The sequence below is a fragment of the Gymnoscopelus braueri genome, assembly GCF_963280865.1.
Source record: "Gymnoscopelus braueri genome assembly, chromosome: 14".
Lineage (NCBI taxonomy): Eukaryota > Metazoa > Chordata > Actinopteri > Myctophiformes > Myctophidae > Gymnoscopelus > Gymnoscopelus braueri.
In genome coordinates, this window is record NC_137619.1 from 36,948,161 (window position 1) to 36,969,005 (window position 20,845).

The 20,845-nt window shown below is 44.6% G+C and overlaps 1 protein-coding gene across 1 annotated transcript in view; it reads left to right on the forward strand.

The window, feature by feature from the left end:
• cdh23 (cadherin-related 23) overlaps nucleotides 1-20,845 on the forward strand; it is a 317,500-nt gene that overhangs the window by 202,065 nt on the left and 94,590 nt on the right. The window contains exons 14-21 of the mRNA XM_080448675.1: nucleotides 4,313-4,377; nucleotides 7,136-7,373; nucleotides 11,843-11,948; nucleotides 12,565-12,692; nucleotides 14,682-14,754; nucleotides 16,254-16,370; nucleotides 17,045-17,157; nucleotides 18,497-18,604. Of these exons, the coding sequence (XP_080304801.1) occupies nucleotides 4,313-4,377; nucleotides 7,136-7,373; nucleotides 11,843-11,948; nucleotides 12,565-12,692; nucleotides 14,682-14,754; nucleotides 16,254-16,370; nucleotides 17,045-17,157; nucleotides 18,497-18,604 (948 nt within the window). The remainder of the gene's footprint in view (nucleotides 1-4,312; nucleotides 4,378-7,135; nucleotides 7,374-11,842; nucleotides 11,949-12,564; nucleotides 12,693-14,681; nucleotides 14,755-16,253; nucleotides 16,371-17,044; nucleotides 17,158-18,496; nucleotides 18,605-20,845) is intronic.

Consider the following 20,845-nt stretch of genomic DNA (forward strand, 5'->3'; position numbering starts at 1 on the left):
ACGCATGCTGCTGGCCCTCACATGCTGCAGTCATTCAGTGAATTGTCAATGGCCGCTTTTGTGTTTACTGGTTCCTTTGCACTTGGATAAAGTGTCTCCTCAGTAGAAAAATTCGACCAAACCAAACTGCAGAAACCATGTTTGGGCTGCCACACTTGATCCATGTCTGTCGTGGTGAGTACTTCAGCAGCATAAGCTCACATGTGGAGACAGCAGGGGTAACAGTCCCAGCACTAAAAGATTCAGTGCAGGTACACAGTACTGGGAAGAGGGGACAGTACTGTAGCTGCATGCCGAAACTCAACATACAATCCGTCACAGTCACATTTCCAAGAAAACACATCCGCTAATGTTGGGTCAGCAGTTGGTTTTCCTATCAATTGCTCCTAAACTGTTACAGTGTGTTGTGTGCGCAGCACAGACCTGTGGCTTTTTAATCCGTGCTGGAGGGAAGAACCCTGCTGTGACACTGCCTTTCCTAAAAACTGTTTAGTTACTGGATAAAGTTAACTTCTTTTTTTTTGTGTGTGTGTGTGTGTGTGTGTGTGTGTGTGCTGTGAGTATATGGCAGGTGGTTGTTTGTTGTTATAAAACCTCCGAAGATAAACAAGACAGACAACAAAAAAGCTGTGATGTTTCATGATGTTCAGTATCCCACCAACACGGACAGCCAGTCAAACAAGCTTTGTTCTATATAACGGTGTACATGCGTGCAGTGCGGCCTCTTTATCTTAATTTTTTTAAAGATTCTTTTTGGCTTTTCTGCCTTTATAATAATAATAATAATAATAATAATAATAATAATAATAATTGTAATAAGGGTAATAATAATAATAATGAAGCTTTATTTTATAGCACCTTTCGAAACAAACTTACAAAGTGCTTCACATATATAAAATACATCATACAGTAGGAGAGTAGAAAAACATTAAAACATTAAAAGCAAAAACAGAAAAAAGAAATTATGCAGCAATACAGTAGGACACAATGGGTAAAAGTCTTTAGGTAATAAAAGCGACTCTATATAAGTGGGTTTTCAGGAGGGCTTTGAACCGGGGCACAGACTCTGCAAGCCTGATCTCTAAGGGAAGGGCATTCCAGAGAGTCGGGGCTCTAAAAGCGAAGGTCCGATCACCTTTTGTTTATTTATTGGAGAATGGGATTTAGAGTAGAGCTTTGTCTGAGGACCTCAAATTGCGCTATGGTTTATATGGCTCGAGTAGGTCGGAGATGTATGAAGGGGCCAGACCAGAGATGGCCTTTAAAATCAATTCTGAAAGTGATTGGGAGCCAGTGTAGGGATGCTAGAATTGGTGAAATATGATCGTACTTTCTAGTGCCGGTCAGGACCCGGGCGGCAGCGTTCTGGATCAGTTGTAACCGTTGAATTGATTTGTTAGAAAGACAGGAATATAGGGAGTTACAGTAATCAAGGCGTGAATAGATGAATGCATGAATTACTTTAGTTAAATCGGGGGTGGATAGGAAGGGCTTGATTTTCACAATGTGGATATCTGAATGACCTTTTTTACATGGCCTTCAAAATTGAGGTCAGGATCAAGGGTGACCCCCAGGTTCCTTACGGAGGGCTTCATGTTTGGAGCTAAAGAGCCCAGGTTTAGACCCAGCAGGGCTCTTTGCTCGGGCGGGCCAAATATGAGAACCTCGGATTTCAGGTGTCATTCAGGTGTAGGAAATTGTCATGCATCCAGAGTTTGATTTCAGCTAGGCATGCGTGAAGTTTGGGTATGCTGGAGGAGTCGTTTGGCCTGATGGGGAGATATAATTGGGTGTCATCGGCATAGCAATGAAATTGGATGTTTTGACTACGGATGATGTTACCAAGGGGAAGCATATAGAGGGAGAAGAGGATGGGGCCAAGGATCGAACCTTGGGGGACGCCGGAATGTAGGGGGGCTAGGGATGAGGTTGCATCACCAATGCCAATGGAGACAAATCTGCCGGATAGGTATGATCTAAACCACTCAAGGGCGGTGCCTGAAATGCCCACCCAGTTTTCCAGCCTGCTGATCAGGACCACGTAGTCGATCGTGTCGAAGGCCGCAGTTAAGTCCAGTAGGACAAGGATGGAACAGTTTCCTAAATCTGCGGCCATGAGGAGGTCATTGACAACTTTCAGGAGAGCCGTTTCCATGCTATGGAGAGCACGGAAACCAGACTGAAATTTCTCGAAAAGGCAGTTTCCACTCAGATGGCCCACGAGCTGAGTGAAAACTACCTTTTCTACAACTTTGGACAGAAAGGGTAGTTTGGATATAGGTCTGTAGTTATTCATGGCGGAGGGGTCAAGGTTTGCTTTTTTGAGGAGGGGAGTGACTAGTGCAGTTTTAAAATGGGCGGGAACGGACCCAGAGGACAGTGAGCTGTTCACTATTGATAGAATATGGGGACTGACGGTGGGTAGGATCTCCTTCAGAAGGCTGGTGGGAATGAGATCTAGGGGACATGAGGTGGACTTCATGTGGGCTATTGTGTTCTGGAGGGTTGAAAGTGATATCTGGTCGAAAGAGGAAAAGGAGGCCATGGGGAAGCTTGTGGCTGCATCTGGTTCACGGAAGGGGAGCAGAGGAGACTGTGAAGTGACCAACTGTGATCTAATTAGATCTATTTTGTTTGGAAAAATTTTTTAAAACTCCTCACACCTCTCAGGAGAAGCAAGCAAATTGGGGTTGGGGGGGGCCGACGGCGTGCTCATTATTATTGATAGTATAGTAGAGAATGACAGGAAACAGGGGGAGAGAGACAGGGAATGACACGCAGCAAAGGTCGTCGGGAACGGGACGCGAACCCGCGACAAGCTGTGGGATGCGCGTAGGCCAGCGGGGACCCGAGGCCTCATCTTTATGGCGTAAACACACACAGTGCATTTGATTCATTGTTCCAGGACTCTGGATTATTATATATATAAAATTATATATATATATATATATATTATTTTACAACCAAACCATACACTTTATTGATATATTGTGCACCGGGCTCATGAAAGATATGCCGCCACACTTCCAAAACATTTGTGTTGTTGGGTGACACCAGCATATTTGTGACTGGTTTTCATACCTCATTTCAGAAAAGAATTAAAGATTATTTTTTTCATTTTCACGATGACACATTTATCTAATTTCTACCCCATACAGTAAGGGTTCTTAATCTGTGCTACAAGCTCACAACACATCGCATCGTGACACATTTGTACATCTGCGTTTTTATTGCTATTTTGAATGCTTTGAAAATGTTTGAAACATTTTGAAGAAGTCTGACAATAATAACCCAATATAATGACGCCAGGATGAAAGTGGCACGATAGTCTTGACTTGAGTTTGAATTGAAATGAGAGAGAGAGAGAGAGAGAGAGAGAGAGAGAGAGAGAGAGAGAGAACTTCAGTCTACTTTCTACTGACAGTTTGGCTTGCACATTAGCTCGCACTGATTGCTCAGCTGCTGTATCAGCCCAAGGGCTTTAATAACAAGTTAGCGATGTCATGTTACAGATTTTACAAGATTTTGGTGATATGATTATTATGCAATGCCATGGTGGGAAGAAGGCACACTACACCTTTTACATTAAATGTTTAGTATTGTTTCACATTATTTTGGCCAAATTTATTTATATTGAAAACATACTGTATAAATATACCTTTTAGAATTCAGTATTTGTTTAAAAAAAAGCTCTTCTTTAGTTGGTTGAGCTGCATTTGCTGCAGGATCACAGGTATTGTTTTAGGCTAAAAGTGAATAAAAAAATAATAATTCGGATTTAACCTGATCCATGTCCAGCAGAGTACAGCAGAGCTAATGGTTTTATAATATTTCCAATCTACAGTTGCTAACGAACCAAAATATTATCACCAACAACCCAGTTAATTAAGTGTAATGTGTAGCTATTCAAAAAATAATTTCTAGTGGGCAAATGGAAACATGCAGAACACACACACACACACACACACACACACACACACACACACACACACACACACACACACACACACACACACACACACACAGAGGGTATTCAGCTATTCCCTTCTCACTTTCCTCACTTTGAAGTGTCAGATTTGTCATTCGTCAGTACAATGTGACAGGTTACTTCAACAGCAGTGGATGGACTGGTGGTGTGCATCAATCATGGGAAAATATTCCACGTATTCCTCATGTGGAAATCACTAAAGTGTCTATTAATGCCAGGCAGCAATCTTCTGTGGAGAACACACTGCGAAAAGAAGATCTAAAATTGTAGCTGCTTTACATGACAGTTGAAACACTCTCTCTCTCTTCTGTCTTTTCTCTCCAGGCCACAGATGGAGACATTGGAACATTTGGATCAGTGCGTTACTTCTTCAGTGATGAGCCAGATCAGTAAGTTGAGCACACGTTGTGCCCCCCCCCCCCCCACACACACACACACACAGAGCCAAGTGTTTAAAGTAATAGGACTGTTTTATCTTTGCCACTTTATTGTCCTCTAATGCAGTGGTTTTCAACCCTTTTCATATCAGGGTCCATTATTTATTCGGCATTTGAGCCACGGACCACCGTTTGATGAGATTTAGACTCTCAGACCCAAGACCCAAGAATATTTTGTTATCGTTGGATGATATTTTGTCCACAATTCCATGCGGTGTTGATGTGGTATATCATTGGAGAGATAACAGGCAAACGTTGATCAAAATAACAATTATTTAATTAAGTAATGCAGATGGTTTTTTGGGTTTTTTTTTTGCAGATGTTTAACAATAATTTAACTCTTCAGAGCGTAAAATGAAACCAAATGGACCCTTACGGGTCCATTTGGTTTCATTTTACGCTCTGAAGAGTTAAAGATCTAATAAGGGTCCATTTGGTTACCAACTCTCCATCATTTAGCTGGGGACCATCTGGAACCCCCTCAAGGACCACTGGTGGTCCCCGGACCACTGGTTGAAAACCACTGCTCTAATGTATCGTGTTAACAGTTAATGATATCCAGAGACTGTGTTTTGTGAATCTTTATATTGTATGTCATGGAAATCAGATTGAATTACTTGATGGCGTGATTGGTCCCTGTATTTAGAACCATATAGGATAAGTGATTGGTTCCTATACATGATTCAGTGCAGGTGTGTATAAACAGTAGTATGTTGAACCTGAATTGAACCTTTTACATTTTCGCTCTGCATGAAGATGGCTCTGGGCCCACAATCGTAAGCATTTTTCTATTGTGATGTGAGCCAAAGAAAAAAAGTTAAATGTGAGTTTTCTTGTCCTCCTTGACCTGGTATTTTGAGATGTGCTACCCTTTTCATATTTTTGAGGAATTATGCTCACTGGATTTTGGGTTTAAGCACTCCACCGAGAATCCCATTGCTGAAGCGCAACCTCCTTTTCTAACTCGGGTACATATACATATTTTGGCCTGTCAGCTTTTGTATTTGGCAGGCTTTTCTGTCCTCAGGCCTCTCTTTCTCTTACACAGACACGCACGCACACACACATGCAGGGAGCCTAATTTTACTTTTACATTTAAGAATGCTTCGGGAGATTTATGAAAAGACAAGGCGAGTACATTCATTCAGGATCCATCCATGAAGACTTTGAAGTTATCCACTTTGTTCGGCTATCGTTCGGCTTCACAATCTGTTAATAACTGATTATGTTCTGCACATATAAGCAGTTTCTTGATTATATTTATATTGCCAACTTGATTTATTTTTTATTTTCTTTATTATTGTTATAATCCAGTATTATTATCTTGTATGTATATTGGCACAGTCTTGCGGAACATACCACACACAGCACTTGGCTGCTTGTACCTGTATGAGTAAGTGACACATACAAACCCTCTTGAATCTTTTTTTTTTTTTTTTTTTTATCCCACGATCTTGTAACCCATTTTTTCACCCAGTGCCAATTGCCTATGTAATCCTGGGCGCTACTCTCCCTCTGCCAGCCCAGGGAGAGCCCAGTACTGAGCTCATGCCTCCTTCAATGCATGAGGAGCTAGCAAGCTGCTTCTTATCACCTAACCGGTGGGAGTTTCCCCGGTAGGACGTAGCGCGTGGAAGGAACACGTTATTCCAACCAGTTCCTTTCCCCTCCATCAGGCGCCCCGGCTGACCAGGGGGAGGCAGTATAGAGACCAGGATTACTGCATGTTTTTGTTAGGGTACCTACTCTAGGGGGACACGGGGAGAACATGCAAACTCCACACAGAAAGGCCCTTTCACCAACCCCACCTAGGGTATGGGCACTGATAACGCGGAGGAGAGAACACGCCCCCAGCGCCCACAGCGTCCCCGGCAGGAATCGAACCCAGGACCTTCTAGCCAGCCTGATCTCCAGAGAATACCGTAACATTGCACGGAACGAGTGCACTTCATTCCGTGGATAGTCGCCTCGGAACTCCCAAATTGCGTGCATATGTACGGCGAGTCCCACGGTGGGCGTAACCAGTCGCAACACGGAAAAACCCGGAAGCAGAGCAGTCCGCACAATAAAATTTACGATTCTGTGCCTATCGGTACATAACTCAAACGGCGCTGAGTAGGCACAGGCGAATGTCCCACCGTTCAGGACGGCAACTCGGTCGCCTTAGCTCCCTCGGTGGTCCTTCACGGGGGGACAATTCGCCTGTGACTGCGCGCCTCCGAAATGGTTTTGTCACAAAGGCAGCGCCGTACCATATGCACGCAATTCGGGAGTTCCGAGGCGGCTATCCACGAAATGAAGTGCACTCGTTCCGTGCAATGTTACGGTAATCTCTGGAGATCGGGTTTTTCTAGCTGTGAGGCAACAGCGCTACCGACTGCGCCACCGTGCCCCCACTCATATTTGATACAGTGAAATGTTACTAATTCGGCGGAAGTAAAATTTGCGTTTTCTCACCGTCAGTTGATGCTACATATCCATAAGAGTAAAACCGCCGGGATCATTTGTTTATTTTTGGAACTCAGTTCTTATTTGACACGATATTAAACACGTCTATGGGAATTCAGAATGGGGGGGGAAAAAACTGACCCAGGTAGGATGCGTAAATTACATCAGACTTCGGTGCTCTATAACAAAATTGAATCTTGACTGTTTTCAATCTCGAATCATTTTGGTGACTAATTGATCCTACTCCTAATCCCTGCTGCAGATTCTCTATGGATGCTGAGACAGGCTGGGTGCGCCTGCGGACCACCCTGGACTACGAGCTGATGCGTCGCTTCACGTTGACGGTGCTGGCCAGGGACGGCGGCGGGGAAGAGACCACGGGCAGGCTGAGGGTCAACGTGGTGGACATCAATGACAACGCACCGGTCTTCCAGAAGGAGGCATACGTGGGCTCGCTGAGGGAAAACGAGCAGGCTGTGCAACAGGTGGCTCGAGTGAGGGTGAGGCATAGCATACGCAACACAGGTGGCAAGACAACGCACTATACACACACGCCCACTCGCAGACGTGGATGTGTGCAGTGGTGGAAAGTAACAAAGTACATTTACTTAACTCATTCAGTGCCTGACTTATTTCTGGCAGTTTGGCTCTGAGTGCCAGAGCCAAAATTCATTGTAAAAAAAAGTGCTTAGTGCTTTCAGTAAGAAGTTAAACAAAGAGTGGATGGAGCCAAACATTTTCAAATCATCATATCTTGGGTTCTGAATTATTTTTTTGGACGTCTTAGACGTCCAGTGGCACAGGGCTTATGATACAACGGACGTCTTAGACGTCCAGTGGCACTGAATGAGTTAAGTGCTGTACTTAAGTACAGTTTTGTGGTATTTGAGTATTTCCAATTTCCAATACTTTTACTTCTACTCCACTACATCTTGGATCCAAATATTGTACTTTTACTCCACTACATTTGTTTGAAAACTTTAGTTGCTAGTTACTTTGTACATTTTGGTTATTATTACAAAACATACATTAACCACTTCAGCCCTATATACATTTCGGCCATTTGAAAATAGACGATCTACAAGCTCACAATGCGTCGCGATGCGACGCATTGTGAGCTTGTAGATCTGCTATTTTCAAAAGATTTTTATACATTTGAAAACTTGAAATGGGACATTCTGCATAATGAGTACTTTTACTTTTGGTACTTTAAGTACAATTTGATGCCAATACTTTTTGTACTTTAATCAAGTACATTTTGAATTCTGGACTTTCACCTGTAACTTTCTATATTTCTATATTGCAGTATTAATACTTTTACTTTTAAAATGTGAGTACTCTTTCCACCACTGGATGTGTGCATACATGCATACACACAATGCTGAACACCACTGCATATAGGCATGCATTTGCATCATAATACGTACTGTATACACACACATGCAAAAGAAGACAAGCACACCAACCAACCCACAAACACATCTACAGACAATGGACACGCAAGGACACAAAACTAAAGTGCACCTGCATTTCCAGGGCTATAGAGAGGATTTTACCCTGAAGCTATAAGATACCAATAAGCCCCACAGGGCTTGGATCCCTCACCCCTCCCCCTTCCATTCAATTTTTCTTTCTTTGCTGCTCCGATGATATAATCGCCCACGTCCCTTTGGTTGCTTCCTTATGGGCTGTATATACGCATCAGTGTGTGTTTTAACCCATTACGACCAGGAACGCATCGGTGTCATTTTAAGATTTCAAAAATTGCAGATATACAAGCTCATAGCACGGCACCGAGTGCCGCGCTATGAGCTTGTAGATCTGCTATTTTTGAAAAATCTTGAAACGTGTGAAATTTTTTGAATATATCGTTTTTAACTCAAATCTTTGCTTCTGACGGTCCCTGGAACAACATATTTTGAGACGGGGTTCCGCGGCTAAATACATATCATTTTGGGGGTCCTTGACATGAAACAGTTTGAGAACCACTCAAACAAACATATTTTCTTTTCAAAAAACTTTTGGAGAAATCCCCCAGAAGCAAAGATTTGAGTTCAAAATGTTCACGATTTTTCAAAATAGCAGATCTACAAGCTCATAGCGCGGCACTCGGTGCCGCGCTATGAGCTTGTATATCTGCTATTTTTGAATAGCCAAAGAAATAAAAAAAATGACACAGATGCGTTCCGGGTCTTAATGGGTTAAGAAGCATGAGAGACAAAAGCCCCTTTCCCAACTGGACAAAATAAAACACAGCACCCTGCAGTAACATCTGGCTTTTGTCTTCAGTGAGAAAGGTTTCAGTCGACATTCATTCCCGGGGGAAAATGACAGTCACAAGTATTTAGCGATTCCAGCTCTGATCAGCACTAATGGAAACATGACACCCAGGTAGAAATGCAAATTATTGCCACTTATCCAGTGTGACAACGCTGTGATATGACACGCGTTGAAGCTCCGGACGCATGGGCATGAAAATGGATAGGAACGACATGCAAATAGAGACATACAGTGCAGTATAAAACATTTTCACTGGCCTCCATGCTTTTTTCTTGACGCCAGAAAAAACTAATACATTTAGCCAGACAATTGGAGCTCTCCGCCTATTGATACGTCTGGTGACCTCTAAATTCCATATAGTTACTAAAACTGTGTGGAAACATTGCAGTGATTTAAAAAAAAAAAAGGCTTTGCAGAACCTATTGGTGGTCCTTCATATTGGGATGGTGATATGATTTGTTTTCAAAGCAGTATAGGTTTGTTAGCAGCCATTCTGACCACTGTTCTAGCGACTGTGTTAAATCTAGATGTCACCAGACATATTGGTAAGTCTCCAATCATCTGTCTACACAAGACCATTAATCAAAATTAATCGCCTATTTGTGTGGGTATCCTGCATATACATTTGGTGTAAACACTGTAAAATAGTTTGTACTGTAAGTGCCGCGCAGCCTCCGTGTTGGCCATGCTTCATGGCTTCACACAGGGCAGAGGTACGGTGTCGGTGGCACAGTGGTAACTCAGAGACTCTAGAGACGTTATATCCGAGACCAGACAGTGGTACCAGCGGGTACATGGAGAGTGCATTGACTTTCATGGGACCCTGGATACCGCCTTCCCAAATACAAAAAAGTATTCAGGGTCCCAAAAGGGACTACTACGTGGGGCAAAGCAGTGGCTCAACCTGGCATGCTAGACTACGACCCCTAGTCCCCCCCCCCCCCTCACCCCCTTCAACTCACCACATGTTATTTGCATTGTGCAAGCTTGGCTTGATTGCGGGCCTGAACGCTCCACTCGCCACATTTGATTAGCCCAAGCTAACCTTAAATGGACTGCCATTATTAATATGCCGCCTGAGAGGAACAAAGAATGCACTCACACAAGCGTGTGTGTGTCAGCGATTTGCCTCGCACCCCACAGGCTGCGCACAGCACAGCGCACATGCAGACGCATGCATGCACATCGCCCAAGAGGATTGTGCCTCCCACTTCTGCTGCTTTCTAATGACTGTAAATCCTGATTCTCTCACCAAAAATAGCCAATCTACAAGCTCACGTGAGCTTGTAGATTGGCTATGTGTTGGTGCATGACACTGGTGTGCAACTAAGTATACGTACATCAGGCATAACTCTCACAAGCCCTCCTTTGATCATCACCCCTGTAGTTCTTTACTTCCTTTGGCCTTTATATTGCTCAATGGCCGCCCCACCAGCTCTACAATTTACAATTTAGGCATTTAGCTCTCGTATCCAGAGTGACTTACAGTGGCTTAAAGTGCTAGATCGTAGAAAATGGCATGAACCCAAGTTAACTCATTCACTGCCATGGGTTAAAACATCATCTACCGTCCCCTTGCCAGCGAAAATGGCGATTTTACTGTACCTTTGAAAAATCATGGAATATTCTCTGTGAACGCTGTCCTCACGGAGATCGCCTCATTACACGCGCGGGGGTCAGGTAGAATCGGGGGGGGGGGGGGGGGGGGGGGAATCGGCCGCGATCCTCCTTTCCAGAGCTATGGCCGTTTGAATGTGGCTTGTTTTTTTTAAAACACAAAAATAAATAATCTGTCTAATAATAACATGCTATCTTGTTTATTGTTCAGTCTATAAACGTCCTTATTATGCAGACCAACACAATAGGAGTAAGGCTGGACGTAGTAACTTGAAAGAGAAATGGGGGCGGGGCGGGGGGGTATTGTTTACTTGCTTACTCAACAGTTTGGAATAAAATCAAAGAGAAGACATGTTGTGTGGAGAGAGAGTTACATGTGTTTTTGACAGCCTGTCCGGTGTGTAATGACGCCACTGAAGCCTCGTAGACTCCCCTCACAGCCAGAGAAATCATGTTTTTAGCGGCTGCCGCCGGCTCTGACGTGACGTCAGAGAGGGTGTCATTGTTTTCGTTGAGGATTAGCCCAGCAAACGGGCTACCCGGCTGTCCTCTCGTCTGCCTGGCTTGTCTTTGGCACGGTTGGTGTTCGTCCAATATTGACGCCTGCGTGCGGCTAATAACTGGAATCAGCTTTAATCTGTCCAGTAACATGCCGTCGCTGACTGACAGCTGCGTGGTCGCGCACAAAAAACAAACACACACGCAAGCATATGTCACACATACATGGCCACTATAAATACATAATATACGTAGCTGCACAAACACACACATGTGTACATTTCACTGCATGCTGCAGCATCTGTCTGCCTGTCTCACTCTGTGAACTTTCTGTGAGTGTCATTGAGGCATATGTTAAAGGCAGTATGTTCAAAAAGCATCCCTCCATCTGTGTGTGTGTGTGTGTGTGTGTGTGTGTGTGTGTGTGTGTGTGTGTGTGTGTGTGTGTGTGTGTGTGTGTGTGTGTGTGTGTGTGTGTGTGTGTGTGTGTGTGTGTGTGTGTGTGTGTGTGTGTGTGTGTGTGTGTGTGTGTGTGTGTGTGTGTGTGTGTGTGTGTGTCTCTGTCACATCTCAGGCAACGGATGAGGATTCTCCACCTAATAACGTCCTAACCTACACCATCACTTCAGTGTCAGCCTTCCCTGAGTACTTCAGCATCATGGTGGTGGAAGGCTATGCAGGTATGCCCACCTGGTGGATATGTACTCCAGGCACATTCAAGCACACACACACACACACTAGTGTACAGTATAAACATACATTGGTGAGATTTACAATATGCACTATAAGGCGCATCTGAGTATAAGGCGCACCTTCAATAAATGTATTATTTTCATATATAGGGCACTGCATTATAAGGCGCATCCGCACTATAAGGCGCACTGACGGTGCGGCTTATAGTGCGGAAACCAAGGGAACCAATATTGATACATATATAAGGCGCATCGGATTATAAGGCGCATCCGCACTATAAGGCGCACTGACGGTGCGCCTTATAGTGCGGAAAATACGGTAAGTTTAGTGTGGGTGTGAACATACAGTACACATTGTATCGCTTTCTTCATGACTTTGGGTTGGTGGCCCATTTGTGTTGGACCGTGCATTCCTCTGGGTGGCTTGGACATGTCCCATATGGCCCCAGACACAGGCAAAAACTAACTCTGAATTATTGTTTGGTTTTGTTGTGTTTTGTTTTTTAACATTGGCTCTTGCAGTGTCACTTGTGATCCAATGTTACCAGAGCCTGAATCTCTTTCTCTCCCCCTCTCTCTTTCTCTCCCTCCCTCTCTCCCTCAGTGATCAGTGCAAACAGCCCTATGGACTATGAACATGTTCCAGAGGGGATGATCTACTTGACGGTCATGGCCAAAGACGGAGGAACCCCACCCCTGAACAGCACTGTCCCTGTCACAGTGGAGCTCTTTGTAAGTAGAACACAGTGGAAGCGATACGATGATAAAAGACACTCATTTTGATTGATTATAGTGAAAATATAGAAAGAGTACCCTGTGGGAAGCCTGCATATATCTCCATCCTTCTTTGTAGAAAGAGTAAATGATAGGACTGTACACAGACACCCAACACAATGGGAGAATGCATGCCGAGAGGCGGAATCCAAGAAGTAAAAGGTCTGCACATGTCTTTCTCGCACTCTCGCTCTCGCTCTCTCTCTCTTTCTCGCACTCTCTCTCTCTCTTCTGTCGTCCACAGTGTTGTGACTCACCCCACAGGGGGTTATCAGTAGCTGGAAGCATTGCGCGCACACGCACGCGCGCACACACACACACACACACACACACACACACACAGACACACACACACACACACACACACACACACACACACACACACACACACACACACACACACACACACACACACACACAGACACAGACACAGACACAGACACACACACACACGTGCACCCTACCCTACCCTACAGCCCAGATAGAGGCACCAATGATGGTTGTGTTAAAATTTTCTCAATAACTCACTCACACAGCAGGAGTCCTAGTCTGCGCACATACCCACGCAACCAAAGCTTATGGTGGGCTTAGAACACAAGAGTAGAGCATGTCTGATCCCTGCAACCCAACAAGCCTTTGGATAACCATTTGTCTGGTACAGTCTCTTTTTTTAAAACAGGACTTTATTCACTTCAGTGTTGGGGAAAAAAAGGAAGAAGCTAGTTTCATGAAATAAATGATACAACATTTTAAATTAATACATGATACAGGATAACTGCAATTTGGTGACAATAGCAGATCTACACGTCATATTGCAATGCATTGTGAGCTCGTTATTTATTTATTTTTGCTTGCTGTCCTGTGGTAAAAAAAATACTAAAAAAAAAACGTATTGGTGGATGTGCAATCATTATTGATGGTCATTGCAGCATCATGTACAATATACAGGATAGTATAGTGATTTGGAACCGGTATCAGTATGCGTTGTGCGTAGCAGCATATGGGTGTCACTCAATTTTATATGCATCTCATACAAGATCAAGAATCCAATACTTCTAGATCAGGGGTGGGCAATCATTTTCCATGGGAGGCCTCATGAGAAATTGATAAATTGTTTTGGGCCAGACACAAAACCCACAGGAGGCGCAGGCAAGCGTAAGCGAACAGACGCCGTTCTTCTTCCGCTCAATTTTAATGAATATTCAGTGCCCATACCCTGTAGGTGGGGTTGCGAAAGGGCCTTTCTGTGTGGAGTTTGCATGTTCTCCCCGTGTCCCCTAGGGTAGGTACCCTCACAAAAACATGCAGTAATCCTGGCATCTATACTGCCTCCCCCTGGTCAGCCGGGGTGCCTGATGGAGGGGAAAGGAACTGGTTGGAATAACGTGTTCCTTCCACGTGTTACGTCCTACCGGGGAAACTCCCCCCTGGCATTGAAGGAGGCATGAGCTCGGCTGTACTCACCTGTTTCCTAGGCTGTGTGTTTTCCACTTCCTGTCGATTTCATTGGATATCATTGGTCATCTGACCAGTTTCATTGGATTTCATTGGATCAAATCGACAGGAAGTGGAAAACACACAGCCTAGGAAACAGGTGAATAGGCTCTCCCTAGGCTCGCAGAAGGAGAGTCCTCATCTAGCAGGTGCACCTTAACCCCGATTTGTACCTATTTACAGTGTCGCACACCGAAAAAAGCTCAGATGAGCTATTTTTGGTGCGAGACATGACGTGCAACAGCGTGTAATTTATACTTATTTACACACCAGTACTACACCGAAATTAGCAGAACTACAAGCTCAGATCAGCTATTTTTGAAATGCATATTTATTTCAAACCAACAATTGCTGATCTAAGCTTGTAGAGATTAAGTCCTAACAGGTCAAAACAGTGTTCCTTTCCAGGTGGATCAAATGAAGCTGTTGTTTTTGTGTTTGAATCTCCTCCAGGATGAAAATGACAACCCACCCAAGTTCAGCGAGCAGTCCTACATCGTCAAAATCCCAGAGAACATTAACGCAGGTGGGTTGATTGATTACTTTACACATTACAGAGAAGAGATGACAACCAATACAGCAGTAAACTTACAAAGCAGCTTTCTTTCTTATGACCCTCTCCTGCATGTGCAACACTTGCCTGACTGCCTAGAGTTGGCATTATTAGCATGTTCCATTATACCGTACCTCTGCCTCCCTCGGGGCTGTTTTCCCATGTCATTTCCCCGGCCTCCGCCGTGTGTCTTTGTTTTGCCTTTGTATGGTATTTTATGTGTTTGTGAGAGTGGAGTAAATTGCCTGTTCATGGGGGCAACATTGTCAGTTTGCTTTATTCATTCTCATGCATGCATTCAGAAGGCTCTTTTATTCCAGACAATAGATTAATTTCCAATCGCTTGGGGTAAATTAGATACTTGACCACAACCACCCCCATTCCCCTCCATCTCTCTCTGAGCTCTGGCAGACGCTTGGCTATTCTCTGTGTCTCCAGACTGATTTTGAAGAGAATGTTTGCTGAGTAGCAGGATAATTGAGGGTGAGGTTTAATGGGTTAAATGGCTATGACTATGGCTGAAGCACTAAGGGACTCCTGGCTTGGGCTTCAGAGGGGAAGGGGCTCCAGGGTAACCCTGGGGCTCAGGCCAGACTCTCATCCCCTCTTGTCTGCCACGGTATTGATCAGACCCCTGCCAACCACGGGGCCGTGCCAAACAAGCTGATAATCCACTAATCCATAAACCCGCTCACTGCCAATGCGGTGGGGGCGCTGCCACGCAAATTAGTTCTGTCTTTGGCTGCCACTGCTGCTACTCTGTTTGTTTGTCTGTCTGTCTGTCTGTCAATCTGTCTGTTTTTCGGTCTCTCCATCTCTCTGTCTCTCGTTCCTCACACACACGTCCTCCATAACCCTCCCAACAAACTGTAAAACCGCTCCGCCACTGCTATCTCTCTCTCTCTCTCTCTCGCTCTTGATTGATTGATTGATTGATTGATTGATTATTGAATTGAATGAGGCCTGAAGCTAGAGTATTGAGAGCACTTTTGTTGACAAAAGAGGAAATCCTGGCCAAAAATCGTGTTCTTTGATTGACTTTATTGATGCAATTTTTCCCCCGACAGTTTGTTGTCAAGAATACAGCCCAAATAGGTAACCTCTTCTTTGCTGGAGATTACTATATCGTCAACTAACTCTCTCTCCCCCGTCTAGGATAAGGATAATTCCTTTTAACAGGTCGTTCATGAAAGTCCTTGCGGTCTTGTTTCCAATGAGAACCTGTCAGCAATTGGGGTTAAGAGTCTTGCTCAGGGACAAATTTCATATCATCGGCACATATGCTGGGATAGCCTGGAATCGAACCTGGGGCAAACAGGGCCAGCTGGTTCCCTAGGCGGGCTCACTAACCACTCAGCTATGGCCGCCCCATATGGGGCTATGGCCGCCCCGTCTCTGTTTCTTTCTTTTTATTCCTTGGCACCACAACCTTTTGACTTGAACTTCCATCCTCATCTCATCCCTCCCTGCAGGGGCCACCGTGCTGTTTGTGAATGCCACTGATTTGGACGCCTCGCGGGAGTTTGGCCAGGTCTCGCTCATCTACTCCCTGGAGGGTTCCTCCCAGTTCCGTCTCAACACGCGCTCAGGTGTGTGTGTGTGTGTGTGTGTGCACTTTTGTGTATGCGCGTGTGCGCGCGCATAAACACACATGAGTTTGTGTGCGTGTGTACTGGATGAGCACAGTTGCTGACAAAGAAATCCCTGTTGGCAATATCCCTGTGCTAGCCACTGCATTGTGTGTGTGTGTGTGTGTGTGTGTGTGTGTGTGTGTGTGTGTGTGTGTGTGTGTGTGTGTGTGTGTGTGTGTGTGTGTGTGTGTGTGTGTGTGTGTGTGTGTGTGTGTGTGTGTGTGTGTGTGTGTGTGTGTGTGTGCGTGTGTGTAAGCTCACAACAAGCTACAAGCTCACAACGCAACCTTACAAGCGTTGCGTTGTGAGCTTGTAGATCGTCTATTTTCAAATAGCCTAGGTATAAAATAGGGCTAAAGTGGTTAATGTATGTTTTATAATGTGATAATTTATATCTGCAAAGTAACTAGTAACTGAAGTTTGCAAATAATTGTAGTGGAGTAAAAGTAAAATATTTGATGTAATGGAGGAGAAGTAAAAGTATAGACAATTTGAAATACGCCAGTAAAGTAAAAGTACCTCAAAATTGAACTTAAGTACAGTACTTGAGAAAATGTTACTTTACACCACTGACTCTATGTACTATGTATGTATGCATACATGTGACTGTATGTGTGTGTGTGTGTGTTTAGGGGAGATCACTACCACAGCTCTCCTGGACAGAGAACAGAAGGCGGAGTACATCCTGATCGTCAGAGCTGTGGACGGAGGGGTAGGACCGCTACAGAAGACTGGCATCTGCACGGTAACAAGCCCAACCTCCACACCCTGTTTGAACCAACTCTCCTTTCCTCACCTCTGTATTTATTCCACGGTGTATCTATGCAATGCAGCCTTCAGTTAAATAAATAAAAACAGACCTGACTGAATACAAACTGAAATATACTGTATAATCCGATGAGTAACAGCTGTGCACTCTTTTGACATTAGTAATTGTCACAAAGCGGCATTTGGTCTGATCATCCTTATTCTACCCTAATCGAGGACGTCACCCATGGAGTTCGGAGTCAGCGTTGGGGAGGGTCTCTCACAGCAGACGTGTGCTCCAAATAACTCCACACTTACCACAAATATTGCTCAGTACTCTGGCTATATCATGAGCTGCTTTCCGCACCGCCAATGTGCTTGCACGATGTACAGTTTGTATGTGAAACTCCATTATTATGCAATAATATTCCAGACTAGCACTGAAGTGGTCTGACGTCATTTACTTCACAGTTTTAGAGAAACGAGCTAACAAGCTAACAACGCGTCGCAACTCCACGCGTTGTTGCCTTGAAGATCTGTTTGTTTTCCTCATCCTTTCACCAGCCCCTCCCCTTTTCACTGGACACACAGACAGAGACAGGAGTTGTGTTGTTCCCTAAATCCAGAGCCATGGCTCTGCCTACATCAACATCGGTCTATGGAACTGGTTAGGACACGGCAGTCAACCCACTACCTGCCTCTAGACTCTCGATATATTATAACTCTATGCTGTCGGCAGGTTTGGCGAGAATGCGCAAAAGCCACACACACACACACACACACACAGGCTCAGCAGCAAAAAAAAAAAAGACAAAATAAATCGTTTTTTGCTGCGTGTCGAAAATCTTTGGCACAAATGCGCTACTATGTTGCAAAAAACGCCATCCAAGTTTCCTTTTTATGTAGACATTGTCTTTTTTAATAAGACGGACAATATCAAATCCTGTGGGTTAATGATTAATCACCATGCCGTTCGAGAGGGTGACTCCCATAACGAATGTTGTTCGTTCAGCCAAAACCCTTCACTTGCGTTTCAAATCGTATCCTTTGATCTGCTGGTGATATAACTAAACTGACACAAGGTATTTATAAACGTACATGTGTGGATTACGTATACATTTCAATGAAACCTTGATCAGGGACGTGCGTTGTGCACTAATTTTGCAGAGGATTTCTTTGTGTCTGTCTGTCAAACATGTGGTGCCCATGCTAGGAACTTCTAGTTGAGTGAATTTGTCCCGCCGCCTGTCTGTTTGGTGTCCCAGGGGTATTTATTCTCCAAGGTCCTTGATGAGGAATAACAGTTAATTTCATCGCAGTTTTCCTGTCCTCTTCAGGTGAATATCACCATCCTGGACGTCAATGACAATGCCCCCGTATGGAAGGACGAGCCCTACCATGCCAACGTGGTGGAGAGGAGCCCCATCGACACGGACGTCATCTCTGTGAGTTCTCTGTCGCTGACCTTGCCCTGAAAAACCTCCACTCTACCTCACCATGTAGGAAAAAGAACAGAGACTGACTCATCAATCTCGGGACACACAGTAAAAATCCTCAGGGTTTCATTCATCCACTTGTAACTCTGAGAGTGTAACTGCTATAACTCTCAGAGTGAAAGGAACACTCCGAATTTTTACAGTGTCGGTGTTGAACCAATAGGCTGATGAGATGAAAGTCTGCTTCCCAGAACATCAGGTTCATTTTTCCATCGGCGTGCTTGGGTGATTTTTGAGTGAGTAAAGTTTTGGCTTTATCCTCTCAAGCAGAACCACTCAACTGTATGAAACTTTTAAAATATGAATAGGGGGCTTCTCTACATTTCAGAGCAAGCGTGCCTTCCTCACAATTTGAAGAAGGCACCTCACCTATATAGGATTTTCTTTGTAACCTTTTTAATCATTTTTCCACCATTGCATTTGATTGACTGATTGAATACTTTATTTGAAGTTTGCAGAAAAAAAAGCACACGAAAGTACAGTTCAATACAAGGTCAGCTAATAGGATTTAAAACCCCAAGAAAGCCATATGGCTTGTTTCCATTGGGGTCCTTTGTACTCAATTCATAGAGACTATATATACGGCCAGGATATTAACATCCATTAACATCACAAAAGACAGTTCAATGACATCGGCGTACAGTCTACACTGTAGGTCATCCAAACGTAAACATCGCACCCATTATAACAAACTCCTCTCATTTTCCTGCTGGTGTCTTTGGCAGTGTGTTGTTGTTAATTAAGCCCTGATTGTCCATTAATTAAAGAGGCGCCGGTGAGTGTAATTAAGGGAGTCCGATTGCTAATTAAAATGTAGCCCGTAGTCATATGCATAGCAAATGACTCGACTGCTTAGCCGAGGAGGAAGAAACAGGAACTTATCTCGCTGAACTAAAGAGAGGAGTAGAGAGAGGATGAAAGGGAGCTGGTGTTTGTAGTGCTAAAAATGTAGTTATTCTTCACTCGAGGTTCATTAAAGGTGCATCCATTGATTTTAATACCAAACCGCACGCAGCAACATCTGGAGTGTTACACTTTAGAATCCTGAGTGTTCATTTAACTCAAGAGGGTGTACATAATTGTAAACAAATGTACCCTTTACAAATTGGTTCATCTGTATACCCTCTTGTAGTTAGAAACAGACCTATACTTTCAGAGTTAAATCGACACTCCGGACTTCACTGTGTGTGTGTGTGTGTGTGTGTGTGTCTGTGCACTGCAGTGCCAGGTTCCCTAGCTTGCCCCCCCTCCTGACCGTTTTCCAATATCACGGACCACCCGGCCTTACACTCCCATAATTGGGCCTGTGTACAGTGGCCCTGGTCGGCCAGTGTTTCCATGGCGACGAGGGACCACCTGAAGAGCCCTCGTGGAGATGTCCAGTGAGCCGGTGAATTTGGTGGCCAGTGCATGGATCAGGCACACGCACGCACACGCACGCACACGCGCGCACACACACACACACACACACACACACACACACACACACCTTCTCCTCGCTATCCTAGTGTACTCCCTAGCGCTCAAAGCCTCCGTTGGCCTGCATTCGCTGCCTGTACACCTTCTGCCACACACACAGAAAACCACCTCTAATATCTCATTCAACAACAATATTCTCTTGTTCTTTCGCGCTCCACACTCAGACAAGGCCGCAGTTCAATAGACGAGGCTAATGTGTTTGCCCGCTCTTTAATGTTCTCTCCACGGGCACAGATTGATTAGCCGCCCATGCCTGGACCATGGCCAGCCATGAATACGTTACCCCCCCTCCCCTCCCCCCTCCTCATCTTATATCCCCTACCTTGGCCCGTGCCGCCGCCTAATCAATGGACCAGTGAGATGTCTGTCTACCATGTCCCCTTAATAATTAAAGACCCGCGAAACCTTTGTTCCTCTAATGACCAATTAACCAGTTTCCAGCGTTTCTTCGTCAGCGCGTTGAATAATTGATCCGCTCTTTAAAACACCAGACAGTGTTTTTTATCCCGGGCTCCCGGCCTCACACATTAATCACCCATCACCACTCTGCGTCAGAACGGAGACAGTATCATTTTTCTTTCATCTGACTGATGTGAGAGGGCAGTTGGACGAAGGGGGGGGAGGGGGGTGGGGGGGCGACGGGGTGAAGACGGGGGGCCTTTTAAAGATAAGAGACTGCACATTACAGCATTGGTTCTCATAGTGGGGTCC